This window comes from Furipterus horrens, unplaced genomic scaffold, assembly GCF_987537825.1.
Source record: "Furipterus horrens unplaced genomic scaffold, mFurHor1.1.pri manual_scaffold_6, whole genome shotgun sequence".
NCBI lineage: Eukaryota > Metazoa > Chordata > Mammalia > Chiroptera > Furipteridae > Furipterus > Furipterus horrens.
The window spans coordinates 73,826,198-73,846,140 of NW_028327176.1; the positions used below are offsets into that span (position 1 = coordinate 73,826,198).

The window sequence follows — 19,943 nt, forward strand, 5'->3', positions numbered from 1 at the left end:
GGGGGTCTGTTGTGCATGGACCCCTGGTAAGGACCCGTTGGTGTACACATTCACACAAGCCGAGTAAATATTTGTAGCTATTATGGCGATTGATCGGTTTGGTCCTAGGCGCTGCTGGGCAAGCCCTGCTTACTCATGCTTTCTTAAAAACAGCCTCTGCTCTCACACAGCTTTAATAATTCAGCTCCTAATTGTCTCCAAAGCCAACCTGAAACTGCCAGCTCAGGGCCTTCATCCCTCTCTGCTCCTCCTCTTGTCCTCCCTGCTAGGAGCCCTCACCCCTTTCTGCTTCAGACGCAGGCCTCGCTGACCACCTGCGACCGCTTCTGGGAGGGGCTCAGCCTGGGAGGCTCTGGTGTTTCCCATAGCAGCAGCAGAAGAAGGAGAAGAAGGAGCAGGGCCTGGAGTGATGGAGCTGCAGGGCTGAGGGCAGAAGAGAGAAGGCAGAGGCAGGGAGGTCTGGCTGCTGCTCCCCCGTGAGCCCTGCAGTGCTGGAGAATGGGGAGGGAAAGGTGAGGACATGGGGGAGTCTTGAGGTCTTCTGTCCTGGGCCTCTTGGCTGTTAGTGCTCCCTGGCACCCTCTGGGGAACATTTCATGTAGGGGTGGTGTGGGGGGCTGCTAAGACAGAGGCTACTAATAGTGCTACTCTGAGCCCCACTTCCCTTCTTCCTCAAGACCCACCCAGGGTGACCAGGGATGTAGGAAAGAGTCATCTGAGCCCAAGGTGGAGCATGCCCAGTGAAATCCTCATGGCCATGCAGGCCAGCTGACAGAGGCAGACACCAAGGCAGCAAGGAGGGAGTCAGTGCGTGGTGGCCCATCTCTGGGTCAGGGCACTGGGGCTGTAGCCCCCAATCTTTGTGAGATTACCTGGCTGTTGTGGATCCCATGGAAATTTCTGGAACCCCTCTGCCCTCCAGGCCCAGGCCAGGCCGAGAGCATCCAGTGGTACATTTACTCAACAAGTAGTGGAGTTTGACTGCCAGGTGCTGCCCTGGGCCCTGGACAAATGAAAACCCCTCTTGAGTATACCAGCTATAAAACAAGATGTGTAAATAAATTGTGTATTAGAAAGGATATCAGAAAGGGCTGCAGAAGTTACATAGGGATGGAAAAGGGAGGACACTCAGGGAAAGGTTTGGAGGGAATGTGACATTTGAATAAAGACCTTAACGGGGTAGGGTAGAGCCAAAGGGAAAGGTTTCCAGGCAGAGGTTGGTGAACAGGCCTGTCTAGGAGACAGGAAGGTGACCTGTATGGAGAGGTCAAGGCATGTAGACAGATGGAGAAGGGGCTGGGGCCACTATGGGGGCGTCAGCAGCTCGGGGCAGTGAGGGAAGAACCCAGGGGTTGGAACGCAGCAGGACAGGGGGCTGCCTGCTGCCTGAGCTGACCCTCCTGTGGCTGCTGGTGGAGAGCAAGCCTCGGGGCCAAGAAGGTGGTGGCTTTGAGGTCGCCACAGGCATTGCCAGGGGGTAAGAAGCAGTAGGGTTGTGGGGACATTTTGAAAGTGGAGCTGAAAACGTTTGCCAGTGGACGAAACATAGCGTGTAGAGAAAGGGAACAGTTGAGGTTAATGACAGGTCAGGGTTTTGTTCTGAGGACCTAGGGATCTGAGCGGTTCTTTACTGGGGTGCGGAACACAGAGGAGCAGCCCTGGCGAGGGAGGAGGGGAGCTCAGCTGTGGCAGGTTAGGTCTGAGCCACCTGCTGACAACCTAGTACAGTATTAAGCAGGGACATGAGAGAGGCTGGACTAGAGAGAGAACATTGGGAGCACGTAGACAGGACTTACAGCCAAAAGACTGGGCAGAAGTGGCCCGGGGCTGAGCCAAGCATGCACATGTTTAAAGGTCTCTGGCTCTTGTACCCATGCATTGAGCTGGCCCCTGATGTCTGCAGAAGGTTTCCATGGTTTATTCTATTCGGAAAGGCACTTATCCATGTTCCAGAAAGAGACCTTCATCCTATTTCTAACCATTGGTTGGATGAGGGCTCCCAGGATTTCGTATTTGTGTTGATCTAGAGGTGGGCCCCTGGCTCAGCCCGGCCAGGGAGACCCTTCCCAGGTCTTTTGACAGCAAGCAGCTACAGTTCTGGAGTAGAGAGGCTGTGACACACAGGCCTGGTTGGTGGCTTCTAGTAGCCAAATGTCAAGCCACATGAAAGAAGCCATTTGAGGAGAGTAAGGCTGACATGCAGGTGGCAGTGTGAGAAGAGAGACATGGTCTGAGCTCATGTTTCTTGTCATTTCTGTCCCCTTCTCTTCCTGTGGTTTGGTTTAAGGGACGATAAATCTCTCTGCCCAAGCAAGTTCAATCCAGGGGCCCTAATACAACACCTCAGCAGTCAGATGGAGAAAGGCAGAGTGTGGACAGGACACCAGGGAGGCCCAGCATGCACCCAGGCTTGGCAGGCGTCACCTTCACAAGTAGTTACTGCACACCCTCTGAGAGAAGAGGGGGTTAGCAACATTGAACTCTGGCTGGTACTCGGCTTGTGTGGGGAGATTGCATGTGTTGGGAGACTGCATGTATGAGAAGGTTATGTGTGAGCATATTACATGTGTGAGCATATTACATGTGTGAGGAGATTGCATTGTGAGGAGACTACATGTGTTAAGACATTGCATGTGTGAGAAAATTATATATGTGAGAAGATTACATGTGTGAGAAGGTTACATGTGTGTGGAGACTGCATGTGTGAGGAGATTGCATGTGTGAGGAGACCACATGTGTGAGGAGACTGGATGTGGTAGGAAACTGGGCCAAGGCTACACCATGCACATTTGCTTCTAGTTCTTCTATGAAGGACAGAAGAAACAACCAGAAAAGAATGAAGAAGCGGTGCCCTGAGCAGGCCAGAAATCATGAAGAACCCCCAAAAGACAGCAGGCAAGGTCTCACAGGAAGGAGGAAGCTGCGGGGCAGAGGTGCATGAGTCCAAAGCCTTTAGACTCAGGAGTGAGTGGAACAGAGAGCAGAAGGAATGCACAAGCAGGAGCCCCGGGTGAGAGGCTGCCCACTGCCCGTCTGCGCATGAAGGTGCTCACTGCACACCAGAGCTCATGTGGGCATGTGGAGCTGAGCGGCACAGCAGTGCCCCAGGTGACTGGCCATGCCCAAGAAGCACAGGGCACCTTTTCCTCTCAGAAGGAGAGCCATGGGCACACCCCACGCACTGCCCATTGCTCCCGCCTCACCCTCTCCAGGAGGACAGATCCCCATGCACTTCACATGTAGACATGAACTACGTCTACCACTCGACATTTGAGGAAGCAACACCACAGAGAGACATTAAGCTCAATTAAATGAAGGAGTAACAGCAAATGGACAGAGTTAGTAAGATAAACAAAAGATAAAGCATAGACTAGAAAACATATAACTAATATTCTCAGAGGTCCAAGAGGACGTTATGTGCATACAAAGAATCAACAGCTTTGGAAGTGAAGGCATAATTGCTGAAATGTAGAAAATTTCATTGATGGTTTGAATAGCAGAACCAATCACCCTAAAAGGCAAATTAATGAATTTGACTCTACCTAGACTTTCCATCAAGTTACATAAACAAAAAGATAAAGAGATGAAAATATAAAAATGGAGGAAAGTTTCAACTTTGATCTAACAGCAGTTCCAGAAAGCAGGTATTGAGAGAACAGAGCATAGGAAAGACTCATTAATAGGAAAATTGTGTCACTTCATTTAACCTTCCAGAAGTGCAGTAAGGAAGCCACACTTGATACATGGGAAACCCAAGAAGAAGTGAGTGGGACATTTCCAGGGCCCCATGGCCAGAAGGAAGATCTGCTCCCAGGTCTGCTTCACAGTAACTAAGACAACTGGGTAGTCCCTAAAAGCTCACATGGCAGAACAATGTTTCACCAAGCATGACCCACAGGACGTTAATGTCTTATGTGAAAAGGGATTCTGTGGTCAAATACCTATGGGAAGTGCTGATCAGATGAGATGCAGTGAATTCGCGCACTCTGCACATTTTGAAGACAAGGTGGTGGATAAGAGCCTGCTGGCTTTGGAATTGGTCAGACCTGGGTCCTCAAACCCTCCCTGCCTTTTTTGCTTCTTGCGATGTTTGGGAAGACTTTTTGCCCCTCTGGGTCTTGATGTTCTCATCCGTTCAAAGGGAATCATAATTGCATCCTTGGCTGTCTTCCTGGTTTCAAGGACTCAAGGAAATGACAAGCATGAGACTGCTCCATAGCGTGTAAGAATGTACAAACATGAACATCCTTTTTGTGTGGGCTCTGTCACTAGGTCCCTGTGTATCTGCTGCTTCAGGTTCTGATGGGAAGCTATACAGACTCGACTTTTCACACGTGACTTAGAAATGGGAACTGCAGACTCTGTTCTTTTGGCAAATATGCAAGTAATGAGAAGAGACAAGAATGCTCACTTCAGGGAAGTCCTGGGCAGTGCCTTGTACCTGCCCTTGTCAGAGGTGGATTAAGGTCGGTTGAAGCCCCAGGTGCAGAAGAAAATATTGGGCCCCTTAAAAAAAAAAGAGAGAGACAGGAAAAATAAAAATACATGTTAACCATATTTTATGCAGCGTAGTAATGAAACCAAACTTGGTGTCATTAGAAAAAAGTGTAAAGTTGGGGTTTTGTGGGGCCCTTCAGAAGTCGGGGCCCAGGGCGCGCGCCCAGTGCGCCCACCATTAAATCTGCCTCTGGCCCTTGTGCCCTTGGACCCTTAGGTACAGCACAGGGCAGCCAGAGGCGCAGCTGTCCTGCTGCTGGGCTGGGCAGTGGGGCTGTAGGTGCTACCCTGGCCCCTTCAAGCCTTTGCCAGGCTTTAGATGTTCAAATCAGGTAAGGGATGGGTTGAGGAATGTCTTGGCCAAGGAATTGAGAGGTTGGGCTCTTGTCCCCACTGTGCCACTGTGTGACTTTACAGCCCCTGGCTGGGTCTCACTTGTGTCATTGGTGAAATGACAGGTGGCAGGATATCACTGCCACCTCTCCCACCCCAGCTAGAGCAATCCTTTCCTCCAGAAAAGAAAGGAAAACAAAACAAAACAAAACAAAAGCTCCACTGCCCTCCAAATAAATTCTCGACCTCTTGGTCCTGCTTGGCCCTCTGCTCTCCCCACCCCACCCCCAACCCCCAGTTTTCTGTGGTCCATTTTGCTGGCTCACATTCCATCCTTGCTCCCCCCTCCCCCGGCTCATGCCATGTCATTCTTTGCTGTCCTGGAGCTGCATAGCCTGGTCGTTCTGTACCAAATCCTCCTTACTTCTCACAGGGCTTGGAACGCCCAGGATCCCTCTGGGCCTTGAGTCTGGAATGGGAGCCCCTCTGCCATGTTCTTCCTGTCACAGTCTTGCTGCGCCCCACCACAGCTCTTTCACTGTCTGCCTCCCTGTCCAGAAGGCAAGCTCCTTGAGGCCAGTGCACGTCTGCCACACGAGTGCCATATCTGCCAGGCACCGAGCGACACTCAGTACAATACGTGTCAACTGAGTAAATGCATGAATGACTTTTGGCATCTTCTAACTCTGAATCTTACATCTCTCTGGATTGAAGAAAGATGCAAAAACCATGTTTCCTCCTCTGCGTTTAGCTGACAGGCTCCTCTGGGCTTCACCCCTCCTCTGTGATGGCCTCACAAGTACCAGCCTGAGGCAGATCTTGCCCAGTGAGAAGGGGCGTGCTGAGTGCTTCTCAGCAGCGCAGATTAGAGTCCCAGCACTTCTGGAAAGTAGTAGGTGGGGCAAATCCTGTAGCCTCTGTTCTTTGCAGTTGTGAATGGGAATGTTAATAGGAGTGTTGTGAGGATTAAACAATATTATGCATGTGAATGCCTAGGAGAGTGGCCAGCACGGAGTAAACACTCAATAAATGAAGCTGCTACTATTACTATCATTAACCAGTTCCCCTGCTTCACTGAGCTCAGGGAGAAGTGTGGACTGGCTGAGGCCGCCAGCCTATGGGCAGCAAAGACGGGGCTCAGATCCAGGACTTCCAGCTCCGAAGCCAGGACTCTGCTTCTCTCCCTCTGTTTTTCATCTCAGATCCCAAGGCTTTGATTCCCAAGTCACTCATCTGCATCCAGCTGACACAAGTGTCTAATAAACATACCCTCATGAGCTGCCAAAGGCCACCATAAAGACTGAGAAACTGGCATCAACCATCCAGAATGGAAATTCCCCAAGATACCCTGGGGCCCTCAGCTCGAGTTCAAAGAAATGTTTATGTCCTGACAACTTCACAGCTCAGCAGCAAAAAAGGGACTTGAGAGCACTTAGCATCAGTGTCATAAACCGTGAGGATTGATGGCCTTGTGTGATTGGGGCGACTGCCAGGAGAGCCAGCGAACTCTAAGCTGCCAGTGATATTTCCTGTGTGTCTGTGCACATGGCCCCAGCCTAGATTCAGTTGGGCGTTAAAATATCACAACACCAGTTAACATGTGCTCAGAGCCCCCAGGGTACAGAGGACTCCCACATGAATGAATGCCCCTGATCCACACAACACCCTCATGAGGAGGCAAGCCAGGGGTGAAGGAATGTTTCCCCCACTTTTGAGATGAGGAAACTGAAGCTGAAGGAGATGAGAAGCAATGTAGCCTAGGTCACACAGCCCTGGCCCTCCTGACTCATCATTTACCCAGTGCTCTTGCAAACACAGAGAAGTAGGAAAGCCATATTCTGCCAAGAAATATAAATTTACTCAAAGGACCTCATGAACCAACATGGTGAACATTGTATAGACTCTAACGGTCTGAAGTAAAGTTGCTGAGAAGAGCCATAGCTGGCCTTATCTGGTCCTGTTGTTTTGGGGCTGGTTGGTTCCCCTGAGCTGAGTGAACATAGAAGAGGCCTAGGAAGAGATGAAGAGTGTTCTACATGAGAGAGGGATTGGGAATATGTCATCACAGGAGAACCGGGAGCAGAGTGAGGGGCGCTGAGGATAAGGGGTTCTTAAGTGTCTCTCCTTGCATCACCTGTTCAATATTCCTAGACTCTTGTAAACCCCTGGAACAGTAGATGGGGATTTAGATATGCCCTGTGTGGGGATGGAGGCATAAAGAGGGATCCTTTCCTCCTGACCTAGGGGGAATTGAACAGGTGGCTGGGAAATCAAAGAGAGTGTTCCCATAGGTAGGCAGTGAGGGGTCCACTACCACAGTGACACTTGGACATGTGTCTACATGGCCAGTAGCTCAGTCCTTTCATGGCTTCCAAATCTTTCCCGACCGTGGGAACCATGGGAACCAGAACTGTTTAATTAAGGAGCATGAAGTTGCTTATCTTCCAGAGACCACTGGCCTTGATTCTGGCTCATGAGTTCTGTGATGGTGAAAGATATTTCCAGAAGCTGGCTCTGACACAGGAGACTTACCTCTTTAGTATTTCCTGAGGAACGTGCTTACTGGTGAGATATACTCTTGGTTTTTGCTTAACTTGGAATGTCCTAATTTACCTTGCAGAGCAAGGACCACCTGCAAGTGACACTGAGAGAGTCTAGTTCTCTTTATCTCATGGTATTGCCCAAGGCCTCCAGTTCAACAGACTCCTGGGGGCCACACAGAACCCATCCACACATCGTCTGCTCTGGCCCAACTTGGGATGAAGTGTGGGAGGTTTATGGCACAAGTAACAGGAAAGCTCCGTTCCTTCAGCTTCGTTCATAAGGAAATGTATCATGTCACACACAGGAAGTCCAGCAGGAGGGTGGCTCCAGGGGCAGTCAACTCAGATCCAGCAGTATCATTAAGGACCTAGTTTCTTGTATCTACCTGTCAGCATCTACCTCATTCACAGCCTGCTCCCCTCATGACCACAAGATACATGCACATGCCTAGTTCCAGATATAACATCCCACATGACAATGTCCTAGGAAAGAAAAAGGTCCCTCATGTATGTCTTGGGGTGCTTTTTTCTTTCATCAGCTTTTCAGATTCCCATAGCTCACCAGCAGGCAAATGTCACCAAATGACCCTATATTACAAGAAGGAAAGGAAGGCTTGGAGAGGTTAGGGTTGGAACTAGGGACTGAGCCCTGGTTCTCCTGGACAGCAGTCCGGTGGTCTTGCTGGTGACAACAAGACAACCTCTGCTGGAATAATTGGGGAAAAGGAATCATCAGACATCCCCATTAATTGTGTAAATATTTATAAAAGGCAGGTAATTCCAGTACCTCTGAGAAGCTTATAATTTAGTGGGAGAACAGAAACAAATAAATTAACACACAAATATCTCAGTTCACATTGTGAAAACTGCCCAGAGAGAATGGGTTGGGACCATGGTAGACTAACAAGAGGGAAGAGGTCAGGAGCAACACCTCTGTAGAAGTAACATTAGCTGAGACCCAAAGGACAAGCAGGCATTAATTAGCTGGGTGAAGAGGTAGAGGTGGAGGAGGAGAAGGAAGAGGAAGAGGAGGAGGGAGAGCACACAGGCTCAGGGAAGAGTGCACAGAGATCTGGGAGCGAGAGTCCTGGGCTCACTCAGGTAGCTGTGAATGTGGCTGGGTTCTTACGAACAAGGGAGAGTAGGATGGGGCCCAACCGCATGGGTCTAAAAGGGAAGGGTGTTGTTGAATTAAAATCATAGGCTCTGGAGCTGGACTTTTTGGATTCAAATCCTAATGCTGTGGTTTAATGGCTGTGTGGCCTTAAACAAACCATTAACTACTTTGTGCTTCAATTTCTTCTTCTTATCAAGTCTTCCCCTTATCTGGAGCTGTAAGAAACGAAGGAGATGAGTTGTGTTGAAGTGCCTCATGCTTAGTAAGTACTTGGTAGATGTCAGCTGTTCACATGGGCCTTGGTAAGGATCAAACTCCTTGTTCTATGAGTAATGGAGAATGCATTAATCAGGACCCCTTTGAATGCAAGGAACAGCAACTCAACTCACACTGGCTTAAGCAACATTAAGGGGGATTTATTGGCTTATAAACTGAAAAATATAGGTTTAGATGTGTCATCAGGCACTGCTAGATCCAGGCACATAGCACTCTCTCTCCACCGTTTGCTTTGTTTTCCAGTGAGGTGGCTACATTCTCAGGCTCTCTGTCCCCACAAGGAGGCAGGGAGGACACTTAGCTATCACAGTGAAAGAGATCACCTCTCTCCTGCTTGTCCCAGGGCCAGTCTCATGGAGGCTCTCATTGTCCTAGTTCCCAACTAGTGCCCAGCCCTGAGCCAGCCACCATGGCAGTGGAGAAGGGGTGTGGGGTGGGAAAGGAGGAATTGATGCTAAGTGGGCAGTTATAGCCCCAAACATTCAAGATCACTGGCCTGAGGCTGGCAGGGGTTCTAAAAGGAAACTGAGGTGCTTTTCCCAAATTGAGGAGAAGCATGTTGAGCAGGCAGACATAGGCAGCATTGAGTCAGAGAGACACTGGAGGTTTTATGCAGGGAAGAGCAGAGTCTGACTTTCCCCCTGAGATGACCACTCTGGATGCTAAACAGAGAAGGTGGGAGGAGGATGGAGCAGTGGTGGGAGAGGCACTGGGGCTCAATGTCAGCAGTCTGGGGGAGAGTGGGGATGGCATGGCTGGGCTGGTGGCAGGGAAGCAAAGATAGATGAGAAAGAGGCCCAGAGCCAGGGCTTGGTGACACACAAGGCTGGAGTGGGGTCAGGCGAGTTCTAGGCCAAGAGCTAGGATTTGGCCCAAGCATCTGAGACAGGGAGCTTCAGGGAGGGGCAGATTGAGGGGGGTTTGATTTGGGAGGAAGAGTCGGAATTCAACTCTAGATGCCATGCGTTTGAGCAGCCTTGGGATGTCCATTGGTAGGGATTCAGGAGGCATGTCTTTGGGGTGTTCTTGTCTGGTCCTCGTGAAATATGAGGATAAATACATTGAATAATGCCTTCTCTGCACAGTAGAATGCACTAGAACCAAGGGAGGCCTTCACGCCAGGAACAACTTACTGAGCTGTTGGTAGGGAATTTGTCCCTGAAACAACATATGCCTGGTCCCATCCCTTCCTTAAGAGTCAAAAACTCCTTGGGCAGCTAGGAGGCTGGGGGCATGCAAGGAGTGTTAGTCAAACTGATGGGGTTCCAGCCTCCAGGAGCTGGCAGTGCAGCCATGGTTAGGCATGAGGAGCATGGGTGACACAGAAGGTGTCTGGGCAGACAGCCAAAACTCAGTGCCGCACAGCGTGGCCAGACAGCAGAGGCCCGAGGGCTCAGAGGGGAAGGGGGTTAATGCAGGGCTGGCAGAATCTGGTGCTGCTTCCTGGAGACAGAACTAGAGTGGTATCATCAATGTGCCAGACAAAAGGAAGACCATGACCTCAGATGTGGGGTGCAAGTCTAGGTGTGGAATGTGTCCCACCCTGCCCCAAAGCAGCTGGGTTCCTAAAAACTTTCTAAATTAGGTCAGAACATCAGGGCCTCCTTGGGCCTCCCAGACAACCTGAGATCTTTAAGTGAGAGCTTGCCCCCAGCCTTCCCGATTAGCTGCAAAAGAGCGAGCTGTTCTTCTAAGGCAGGTCGCCCCCAATGCCCTTGGCTCAGTGGAAACTCACTGTCCAGCAGAGGTCTCAGGATCGCAGATGAGAGACAATAAGTAACCCAAACACTATTCTGTCTGGGAGGAGGAAAGGTGGCTGATCTCTCTAGGGGAGAAAAGCCCCGATCAAGCCTTCCAAGCTCCTTTTATCGAGGAGGGTATCCGGGGATACAGAGTCAGAATACACAAATGATCAATCAATTTGAAATGCTTGGATTACTGTTAACAATCACTGGTTACTAATCACAATTTAAAGAACACAGTGAGCATTCTGGGTTACAGTCTACTAGGCATCCTGGCACTATGTGGACATCAAGTGAATACACCGCCTGGGTACTTGATGTTACACAGGGTCTATAGCTAACTTAAGAGATAAGAAAAACAGAGCAAGCTTCAAAGCAGAATATTCATTCTTTAAATCCAATTCCCACAGGGACCCACTGAATGGGCTTTCAGGTCATGTCCATCTCCAGCCTTCTCGGTCTTCTGGTCAAGACTTATAGGCCTCCCAGGGGGGCCTAGCTTGCAACCAGGCTACAATTCCTGAAGCTGCGTAAGGGCAGTCCCCCACATTCTTCCACAGGGCCCCTCATCTTTCCTTACATCTGTGGCAGCCTTCAGCACCCTGACCTGCAGAGATTTCTCTGTGTGCCTCCCCTTAGCCCACCGCCTCTCTAAGGCAGAGAACTGGCAGGGAGCACTGTCAACACCAGCAAACTCTCTGCCACAGAAGGCCCTGGGGGATGTTGGGGAGGGGTGAATGCATGTCAGGGTAAATGGCCCCTAGCAGGGGAGCTTGAGGTGGTTGGGGTAACCCTGGCTAGGCACTTCATGAGTGTAGGGTGCACTAAAGGGGCCTGGAGGCTCATCCTCCTACTTCTCTCTCCAGGTTCAGGGAAGAAGCAGGTGTGATGAGGCTGGCAATCCAGCCTCAGTGGGCCTGGGCTGGCCCCAGAGCTGGCAGACCCCAAGCTAATAAGTGAGCAGGGAGTCAGCTTTCCATCCATTAGGCCTGTGGCCCGGTGCTGACGCTGAACGTTCTGCTCTAAGCCCTGCTATCTACTTAGGCATCGTTAATATTTTACGCTGCAGAACCAGGGGATCAATGTCTTGTTTATAGCGCAGTGTTTATGGGCAGTCATTGAAGCTTTCATGGGGAAGATGTGCAGGAGCATCAGGGGAAACCAAGGCAGGAGAGCAGGGGTGAGAAGGCCTCAAGATTTGCCTGGTTCTCTGTCCTCCCGTCTCTCTCATATCTGGATGCTGGACACATCCAGCTCCAGAACACACCCTAGAAGACCATAGAGGCCCTGATCAACCTGATGGAGGCTCTTTAACTTCTAAATACTTTCACACACTTTAGTGACTTGCCTGGTCCGGCAGAGCCATGATCTCTGCCATCTTAGCCTCTCTGCTTAGAACTCCGCCTTTCATCAGTGGAGACTCATCGCATCCCACTAAAATGGAATTAAAAGCTGTTAGTTTGAAGTATCTCCAACAACTTAGACTTTTAACCATTGTTAAATGGTGAGGTTGGACTGCTCAGGCCCAAAGAAAGGCCTTAGGTAGCTTCCTCCCCTTCAGTTTCCATGGGAGCAGTGTGGCGCGCTGGGGACAGCATTGGCTCTGGACCCCAGCAGGCTTGGCTGCACCTGTGCCCTCTAGGTCCCGCTTTCCTCACCTGTACAATAGGGGAAGAGAAATGCCCGCCGAGGGAGGCCTGGAGGATGACAAGTAACCCTAAAGATTTGACTCCGGTCTGCAAGCTCCAGGAAGGTCCTCAGTGCCAGCTGTGGTTTCCCACCCCACCAGGCACCGGAACTCTGTGCTAGGACACAAGTAGATTTGTTGAATGAATGAATGAATGAATGAATGAATGTGTAGCAGAGGTTCCATAAATGGGAGTTGCTATTGTTCAGGCTCCAGGTGCAAACAGGGCTCACGCTCAAGGACGTAGACCAGGGCTGGATTTCCCTCCACTAAAGCCCCTGAGGATAGAACTTGTCCGCAGCGGCGCGCACGTCCCGCCCCCTAAATCCAAGCTGGTGCGCAGCGGCCACTGGAGGAAGCAGAGAGTAGCGGCTCCGGCCCGTACACCCGCACCCGGGAGTCCCGGAGTCCCGGAGTCCCCGAGTCCCGGAGTTTGGGGGATCCAGGTCTCCGCCCTGCTATGCCCCTCCTCCACTCCCCTTCTTTTCTCCTTCCTTCCTGCGGCTTCTTTTTCCCGACTCAGTGCCGTGGGCAGGAAAAAGGCTATCCACAAACTAATAAGCACTCCCCTGCCCTGCTCTCGCGGAACGGTTGGCATCCACTTAGCTCTTTCCCACAGCCGGAAAGGCAGGCACCAGGCCCTCCTGGAGGAGGACGCTGCAAGTCCGTGACTCCCTAAGGTCACGCAGGACTTGAACTCAGCTTCGCGGACTCTAGGGCCAAAGTCCACACCCGGGTTTCCAGAACTGAACAACTTTGGAGACAAGGGCCAAATTTAATCCCGGCCGAGGGCTAGATTATGGAAAACACCCGCGGACAGAGGGCTTCCCGGATCCTTCAAAGACTAACTCTGCGCAGATGGCCGGGTGGGAGCGGCGGCGCCCGGGTTCCGCACGGTCAGCCAGGAGAGGGAAGCCCCGATTCCGCAGGGAGCGATGCCGATGCCGTCTCTCTTCCCAGCACGGATTCGGTGAAATCACCCACCGCGCGGCTTCCTGAGGCTGGCAGGGAAGCGGTGGCCATGCGCCAGGTTCCGTCTCCGGCAGAACCGCGCGGGGCGGGGCCGCCCCCCCCCATCTCCTTTCCCTGGCCCACGGGGGGGTCTTAGGGGACGCCTCCCGGGGGGTCGCCACGCCTAGGCCAATGAGCACACGGGGAGCCGCGATGGAGACTGGGCGACCAGGATTGCTCGGGACCCCTGGGCACCTTCGCCCACGGGGCTGGAGAGGGCGCGAGAGGCGCGGCACCCGTGCGGGGCATGGAGGCGCCTCTGGCCCGCGCCGCCGCCGTGCCTCGAAGTTTGCCAACTGACTCGGAAAGTTGCGCTCCGGGTCGGCCGCCACGCAGCGTCCCATCTCCCGGCCGGGCCCAGTTAGCCGCCGCCGCCCTGCGCCGGGCCCTGGCCCCGCAGACACCGGCAGCTCCGCCTGCCGGGGGCATGTGAGCCGCGGGTGGGCAGCACCGGCCCGGTGCCTCAGAGGCAGCGCGCGGGCCGCCATGGGCATCCAAGGCATGGAGCTCTGCGCCATGGCGGTGGTGGTGCTGCTGTTCATCGCCGTGCTCAAGCAGTTCGGCATCCTGGAGCCCATATCCATGGAAGGTAACTTGTGGTACCCGCCCCTGCTGCCCTCTGCCGGGGCCGGCGTTCTGTGGGGAGGGAGCCCCACGCGCTCTAGTCCGGTACGCCTAGCTCCGCCGCGCGGTCGCCTCCCGGCTCCGGAGGCTGGGCCTGAACTAAGGGGTCAGTGAGGGCTCGAGCCCAAGTAGCCTCCAAGGGGACGGAGCCGCCGCGGTGCTTAAGGTGGGTGTGAGCGAGATACCAGGTGACACCTTGAGCCTCATCCCTGGCCGTCTCAGGCCCTCCGGACCGAGCAGCCCTCTGTGAGCACCGCCGGCTTAGGCCGCCGCCAGCGGAGATGGTGCAGGATGAAAACGGCAGGAAGACTGCACTCAGCGCACAGGGCGGCGGGTAATATAAGGCCTCTGCCGTGTTATGGGACCGTCACTCTCGTCCCCAGTCCGACATCCATTTCCCCCTCCTCAGGCATGGCTCAGGCTCGCGGGATCAGTAATCAAAACCTCAGGCGCCACGTTTGTGTCCCGATGAAATATTAACTGAAGAGACAGACCTACTTTTAAATCAGACACTGCCACCTCCCCAGACCCTTGGCAGGCGCCCTTGGAGCTGTTTCTCAAGCCTCGACGCTTCCCTATGCTCTGGGAGGAGAGGCCCCTGCAGGGTACAGCCATTATGAAGGGTACCTTAACTCACCAGGGTTGTAACCTGTGCTCCTGCAGTTCCAAAGAGGCCATTTGCAGTCCTACACCCTCCGACGGCAGGGAAGGGGCTAGCTGGTCCTGTTCCTGTCACCTGTGCTCCCCTGCTGTCCTCTGAGAGGAGGACGGGCACCTGCCTGCCTCAGCACTCTGCTGAACTTGCCAGGGTCCAGCTGCCTGGACTGAAACCCAGAGTCCTGGGGAGGTGAGAGAGGGAGAACCTGACCCTGCCTCTAAACTGCCCCAGCTCCTTGGGCATGGGGATGCACTCCAACCTCTGTGGAGGGCTGCTGAGGGCAGGAAGGGGCACAGGGCTAGAAAGCCATGCTTGACCTCCATTCTGCCTTCAGAGCCCAGGCCGACTCTTTCCCTGGTGTTTATGGCCATGTGGCCCTGAGAAATCATCCTGTTCCATCACACACCTTTTCTAGGTGAGTTTGGGAGGCCCAGATAGAAGGAACTTGTTCAAGGAGGTTCTGAGAGGTGTCACCTTAAACTTGGCACCTAGAGAGGAGACTTGTCCAAGCCAGTTCTGCACTTGGCCAGATGCTGACCCTGGCAGGAGTAATCTGCGATGGGGAACTTAGTGGAAAATGCAGGCAGTTGCGTGAAGTTGGGGGCTGAGCATCCCACACTGCTGTGGAACCCTGCTTCTTGCCGGGCACTAGCATATTCCCTCTTCCCTATTCTATTCCAACCTATGATAGGTCTGTGTGGGGGTCCCACCTCTCTCCACTAGGCCAGCCAAGCCAGTTGTGCTCACCAGGGGTTGCTCTGACAGGTGGGCAGCCCTAGGGAGGTCAGGGATGCGCCACTGGGCACCACACTCCTGGGTGTGGGCCAGTCTGAAGTCAGCCTTTGTGAGTCTTAAGGAGAACAGATTTATTCAGGAGGTGGAGAGTATGCACAGGACTACAGAGGCTCTGGTCAACCCGCTAAAACATCCACATCAGACTCAAATGAGTTTCTCTTTTCTGGTGTATTTGCCCACTTGTCTCCCATGAAGTTCTGGGGTGTTGAAGTTGTGGGAAGAGCACAGTACCCTAGAGTCAGCCAGGTCCGAGCTGGGAGCCTGTCATCCACACATATTGGCTCTAAAACTCCCTTAACCTTTCTGAGCCTCAGTTTGACCCTCTGTAAGGTAGGGATTGTAGGAATTCCTGCCTGTGGGGCTGTGGCAGACTTATAACTGACCAGTGGGGGCTTTCATGACTCCAGAACTATTCTTGGCTTGTGATAAACTCACAAGCTTTGTGAACCATTGCCATCACCAATAACTAGTGATAAAATGATGAGTTGTACTAACAGAAGTGTTTTCACTGCTGAAAACATCCCTCACTTAGGACTCCCTGCCTGCATCACAGGGAGAGGGTTATAAGTTCCAGATGTTCCCTGTTGATGGGGAGTGGGATCTGGTAAGTGCCTAGAAGGGCCCACTGGCCAGGGAGTATCTAAAGGCCTGTCAGATGGGTTGTCAGGAGCCCCAGCCCTTGGACCCCAGCCTGGATGTGAGCTGGCATGGAGGGAAGGCAGCTGATGCCCAGGGCCCCTCCAAGCCTGTGTGTGCACAGTGGGATGTGTCTCTTGTCCTCTCTGAGCCTCCATAGTTCTCATCTGAAAGAGACCAGAGTTATGAGGCTCCTGGGGATTGTTAGAAACTAATGGATCCGGGTTGTAGGGATGCAGCTTTCTAGAAATAGATGCAGGAGTCAAAAGGCCCTCCTCTCTGCCCTGGTCCCCTGTCAGGCTCTATCTCTGGTGGCTCTGTCAGGGGGAGTTCCAGCCTGGTGTGGCCACCAGCTTGCTGGGTGGCTTTGGTGTATCTTAATTTCCTCATCTGTAGAATGAGGATAATAATAGACCGTTTCCCCCTATCCACTTCAAAGGGGTGTGGTGAACTATGGCACTTTGTAAAAGTTAAAAGTGGAACCCAACTCTAATAAACTCTAGGGGTGGGGCACACCTGGGCAGACCAGCCTTGTTCTCAAGAACGACACAGCCCTAACACCAGACCTTTGTGTCTACACCTGTGGCTCAAGGCTCGACTCTGGCTGCTTCTTATCTCCATTCAGGTTTCCTAAGTTCTAGACTAGTAGCTCTTGGCTGAGGGCAGTTTGCTCCTCAGTGGACATTTGGTAATGTCTGGAGGCTCATTTGTGTGGCCTGAGTATAGGCTGGTGAAGAGGACAGAGGAGTGAAGGGGAGAATCAGGCATGGCCATAACAGATGTGCACAGCCTGGCCCGCAACCCCTGTTCCTCCAGCGGGCAGCCCCAACCCTCTGTAGCTGCCTTCTTCACACAGCACCCAGGGGGGCCTGGCCTTGCAAAGGTGAACTGGGATCCTGGAAGGTCCATGGCTGACTCCTGGCTTGGAGCAGGCCCAAGGGGCCACTGTTACTCCTCCTACCTCCTCTCTTGCTCTCCTTCTCCTCCAGCACCCTCTCCTACCTTTGCTGGGACTGCAGAGTTCCTTTGAATTCCTAGTTTGCTAAGGGTTTTGGTTTGTTTTAATTATAAATAGATATGGGTGTTTATCAATGCCTTTTGCATTAAGATTTTTAATGATATTTCCTTCTTACTCTCTTACAGATAAAGTCTTCTTGATCATGGTATACCTTCACTTTTTAAAAATACTTTTGGAGTCCTAGATGATGTGGCTCAGGGGGTTGGGTGCTGGCCTGCGAACCGAAAGGTCGCTGGTTTGATTCCCAGTCAGGGCACATGCCTGGGTTGGGGGCCAGGTCCTCAGTTGGGGTGCAGGAGAGGCAACCAATCACACATATTGATGTTTCTCTCCCTCTCTTTCTCTCTAAAAATAGATAAAATCTTTAAAAAAAACAAACAACAAAATACTGTTGAAGCTCTGGCCAGGTATGGCTCAGTTGGCTGGACATCAGCCGGAAAAGCAGAAGGTCACAAGTTCAATTCCCAGTCAGGGCACATACGTAGGCTGCAAGTTCAGTCCCCAGTCCCGGTGCTTAGGAGAGGCAACTGACTGATAGAGGTTTCTCTCCCTCTTTTTCTCCCTTCCTTACCCTCTCTTTAAAAATAACTAGATAAAATCTTTTTTAAAAATATGGTTGGATTAAGTTAGCTAACATTAGGTTTCTTTTATGCTCAAAAGTGAAATGAGCATATTATTTTTTGTTTTTCCAGCTTTATTGAGATATAATCGACATATAACATTGTATAAATTTAAGGTGCACAGTGTGATGATTTGATACATGTCTAAATTATGAAATGATGGCACAACAAAATTAGTTAACATATCCGTCACCTCACGTTAATATTATTTTTTGTTGTGCTGGTACTATACATTTGAACTGCAACTCATTACTAAAACAAGATTTAAAGAAGAAAAAAAAAAAACTAAGCTTTAAAAAGGAAGTGTCCCCAGAGAATTCAAACACATACCTGTTTTCTGAAGAATGTGGACATTTGAATATGGCATTATGACCACCACCACCCTGCCAAGCATAAGGTAAATACAGGAGGTGAGCTCTCCACTAGAGTCTGAATGTGGGTCATCATTGCCTTATCATGTCTTACCCAGGAGGGTGCCAAGCCTCAATTATAAACACATCAAAAGGGGCCATGGTGGGGTAGAGACACAGAGACATGAAGGTAGTATGAATGAAGTGAGAGAGAGAGAACTGAGACACTGATAGTACAGTCTCTTAGTGATGGCCAAAGGATCCGAGGATATAAACAAGCTTTTAATTTTTTTTAAGTACTCCATGCCAGAGAGCTTACTGGGCTAGCCAAAATTTTTTTAAAAAAGGACGAGAATAAGGAGAAGCAGAAGGAGGGGCAGAAGGAGAAGTAATCCATTTTGGCCAGATGCTTTATAATCTAGTTAGGGGAAAAATAAACTAAACTGGTCTGGGCAAGAAGTGGTGCAAAAGACGTTGTTTCATGTAGAAGTAAATTTTGGCAGATTGCAAAGAGAAAGAAAGGAGGTCACTGTGTTGCTTATGCTCTATGTTAACAGAATGCCCTGGCTGGTTTAGCTCAGTGGATTGAGCGTCGGCCTGCGAGCTAAGTGTCGCTGGTTCGATCTTCCAGTCAGGGCACATCAGAGAAGGAAAACTCTGATTCCAAAAAACCTCCGCTGCCTTGCGGCATACCTCTTCAGGGGAAAGGCTAAGGGAGTAAACCCCGACAGAAAATCCGGAGCCGGAGTCCCTAAGGCGGTTTGACGTTGTAGTCAACACCGGCAACTCCTGCGGCGCACCTGAACCCAAGCTGTATCGACTCCGTCTTTCCCTTGGACCCTTCAGCTGCGAAGAGAGGGGGGATCTGCTGCATGGGCAACAGCAGACTCTCCATATTACCCTGCCCAGGCTCTGTAGCTTCAGCGTCATCACAAGATGTCGATTCAACACAGGAGGAGACAGATACCATGTCACTCCCGAGTCGGACTGCACAGCCATTCTCGGCGGTGCAGATAGACTCTTAAGAAGCTACACCATCGTCTCTCCAGACGGACGGCTGCCGACGGTACTAAGAACATTTAAGACCTACTCTCATAGTGAATTCCAAGTATATATTTCAGTATTGTTAACTGTAGTCACCATACTGTACATTAGATCCCCAGACCTTACTTATAACTGGAAGTTTGTACCTTTGACCAACATCTCCCCATTTCCCCCACCTCCAACCCCTGGCAGCTACCATTCTACTCTGTTTCTGTGAGTGTGGTTTTTTTTTGTAGATTCCACATATAAGTGAGTATGTGTTTTCCTCTATCTGACTTATTTCATGTAGCACCAAGTCTTTAAGGTCCACCCATGTCAACACTATAATTTTTATTCTTACATTGCCCATATATGACTTAGGAATCAAGATGACTGTATCCATCACTGAATTAGCAACATGGAGATCAGTGGTGGTACTTTTAATAGTGATTTGTATGGAGCAGTGGGCAAATGGTCTAGAGGAGTGCATTCAAGAGAGAATAGGAGAGGAAGTGAAGACAGTGAGTTAAAGGAGGGAAAAGTAGGACCAAGAGCATTTTGTTTTCCTGTTTTTATTTTTATAATGGAAGAAATAGCATCATATATAGATAGATAGATATTTGAAGTTTTTCTTTCATTTATTTTTTTGGCCTTTGAGGCAGAGGATTAGGTTTGTATTAGGATTGTATGTTTTTTCCAGAAGTTCTATAGTTGTATGTCTTACATATAAATCTGTGTTCCATTTTGAGTTAATTTTTGTGTACAATAAGGTTTAGTCAAAGTTCTTTTTTTTTGTTATGGATGTTTAATTTTCCAGCACTGTCTGTTGAAAAAAACTATCCTTTCTCCACTGAATTGCTTTTGCACATTTGTCAAAAATCAGCTGGTCATATTTGTGTGGATCTATTTCTGGGTTATCTGTTTCATTGCATTCATCTATGTTTCTCTCCTCAAACACAAGTCTTGGTTATTATAACTATGTAATAAGTTTTAAAATCAGATAGACTGATTTA

At 50.8% G+C, this 19,943-nt stretch overlaps 1 protein-coding gene across 2 annotated transcripts in view; it reads left to right on the forward strand.

Annotated features, from left to right (window-relative positions):
• The window catches only part of KCNIP3 (potassium voltage-gated channel interacting protein 3), a 64,322-nt gene that overhangs the window by 30,252 nt on the left and 14,127 nt on the right, over positions 1-19,943 (forward strand). Inside the window, exon 1 of one of the 2 annotated variants that reach the window (XM_090281779.1) lies at positions 13,675-13,795. The exons of the other annotated variant lie outside the window; for it this stretch is intronic. Within the exon in view, the coding sequence (XP_090137905.1) occupies positions 13,693-13,795 (103 nt within the window). The 5' untranslated portion in view covers positions 13,675-13,692. Of the gene's footprint in view, positions 1-13,674; positions 13,796-19,943 lie in introns of those variants that run through there. 2 annotated transcript variants of the gene reach the window in all.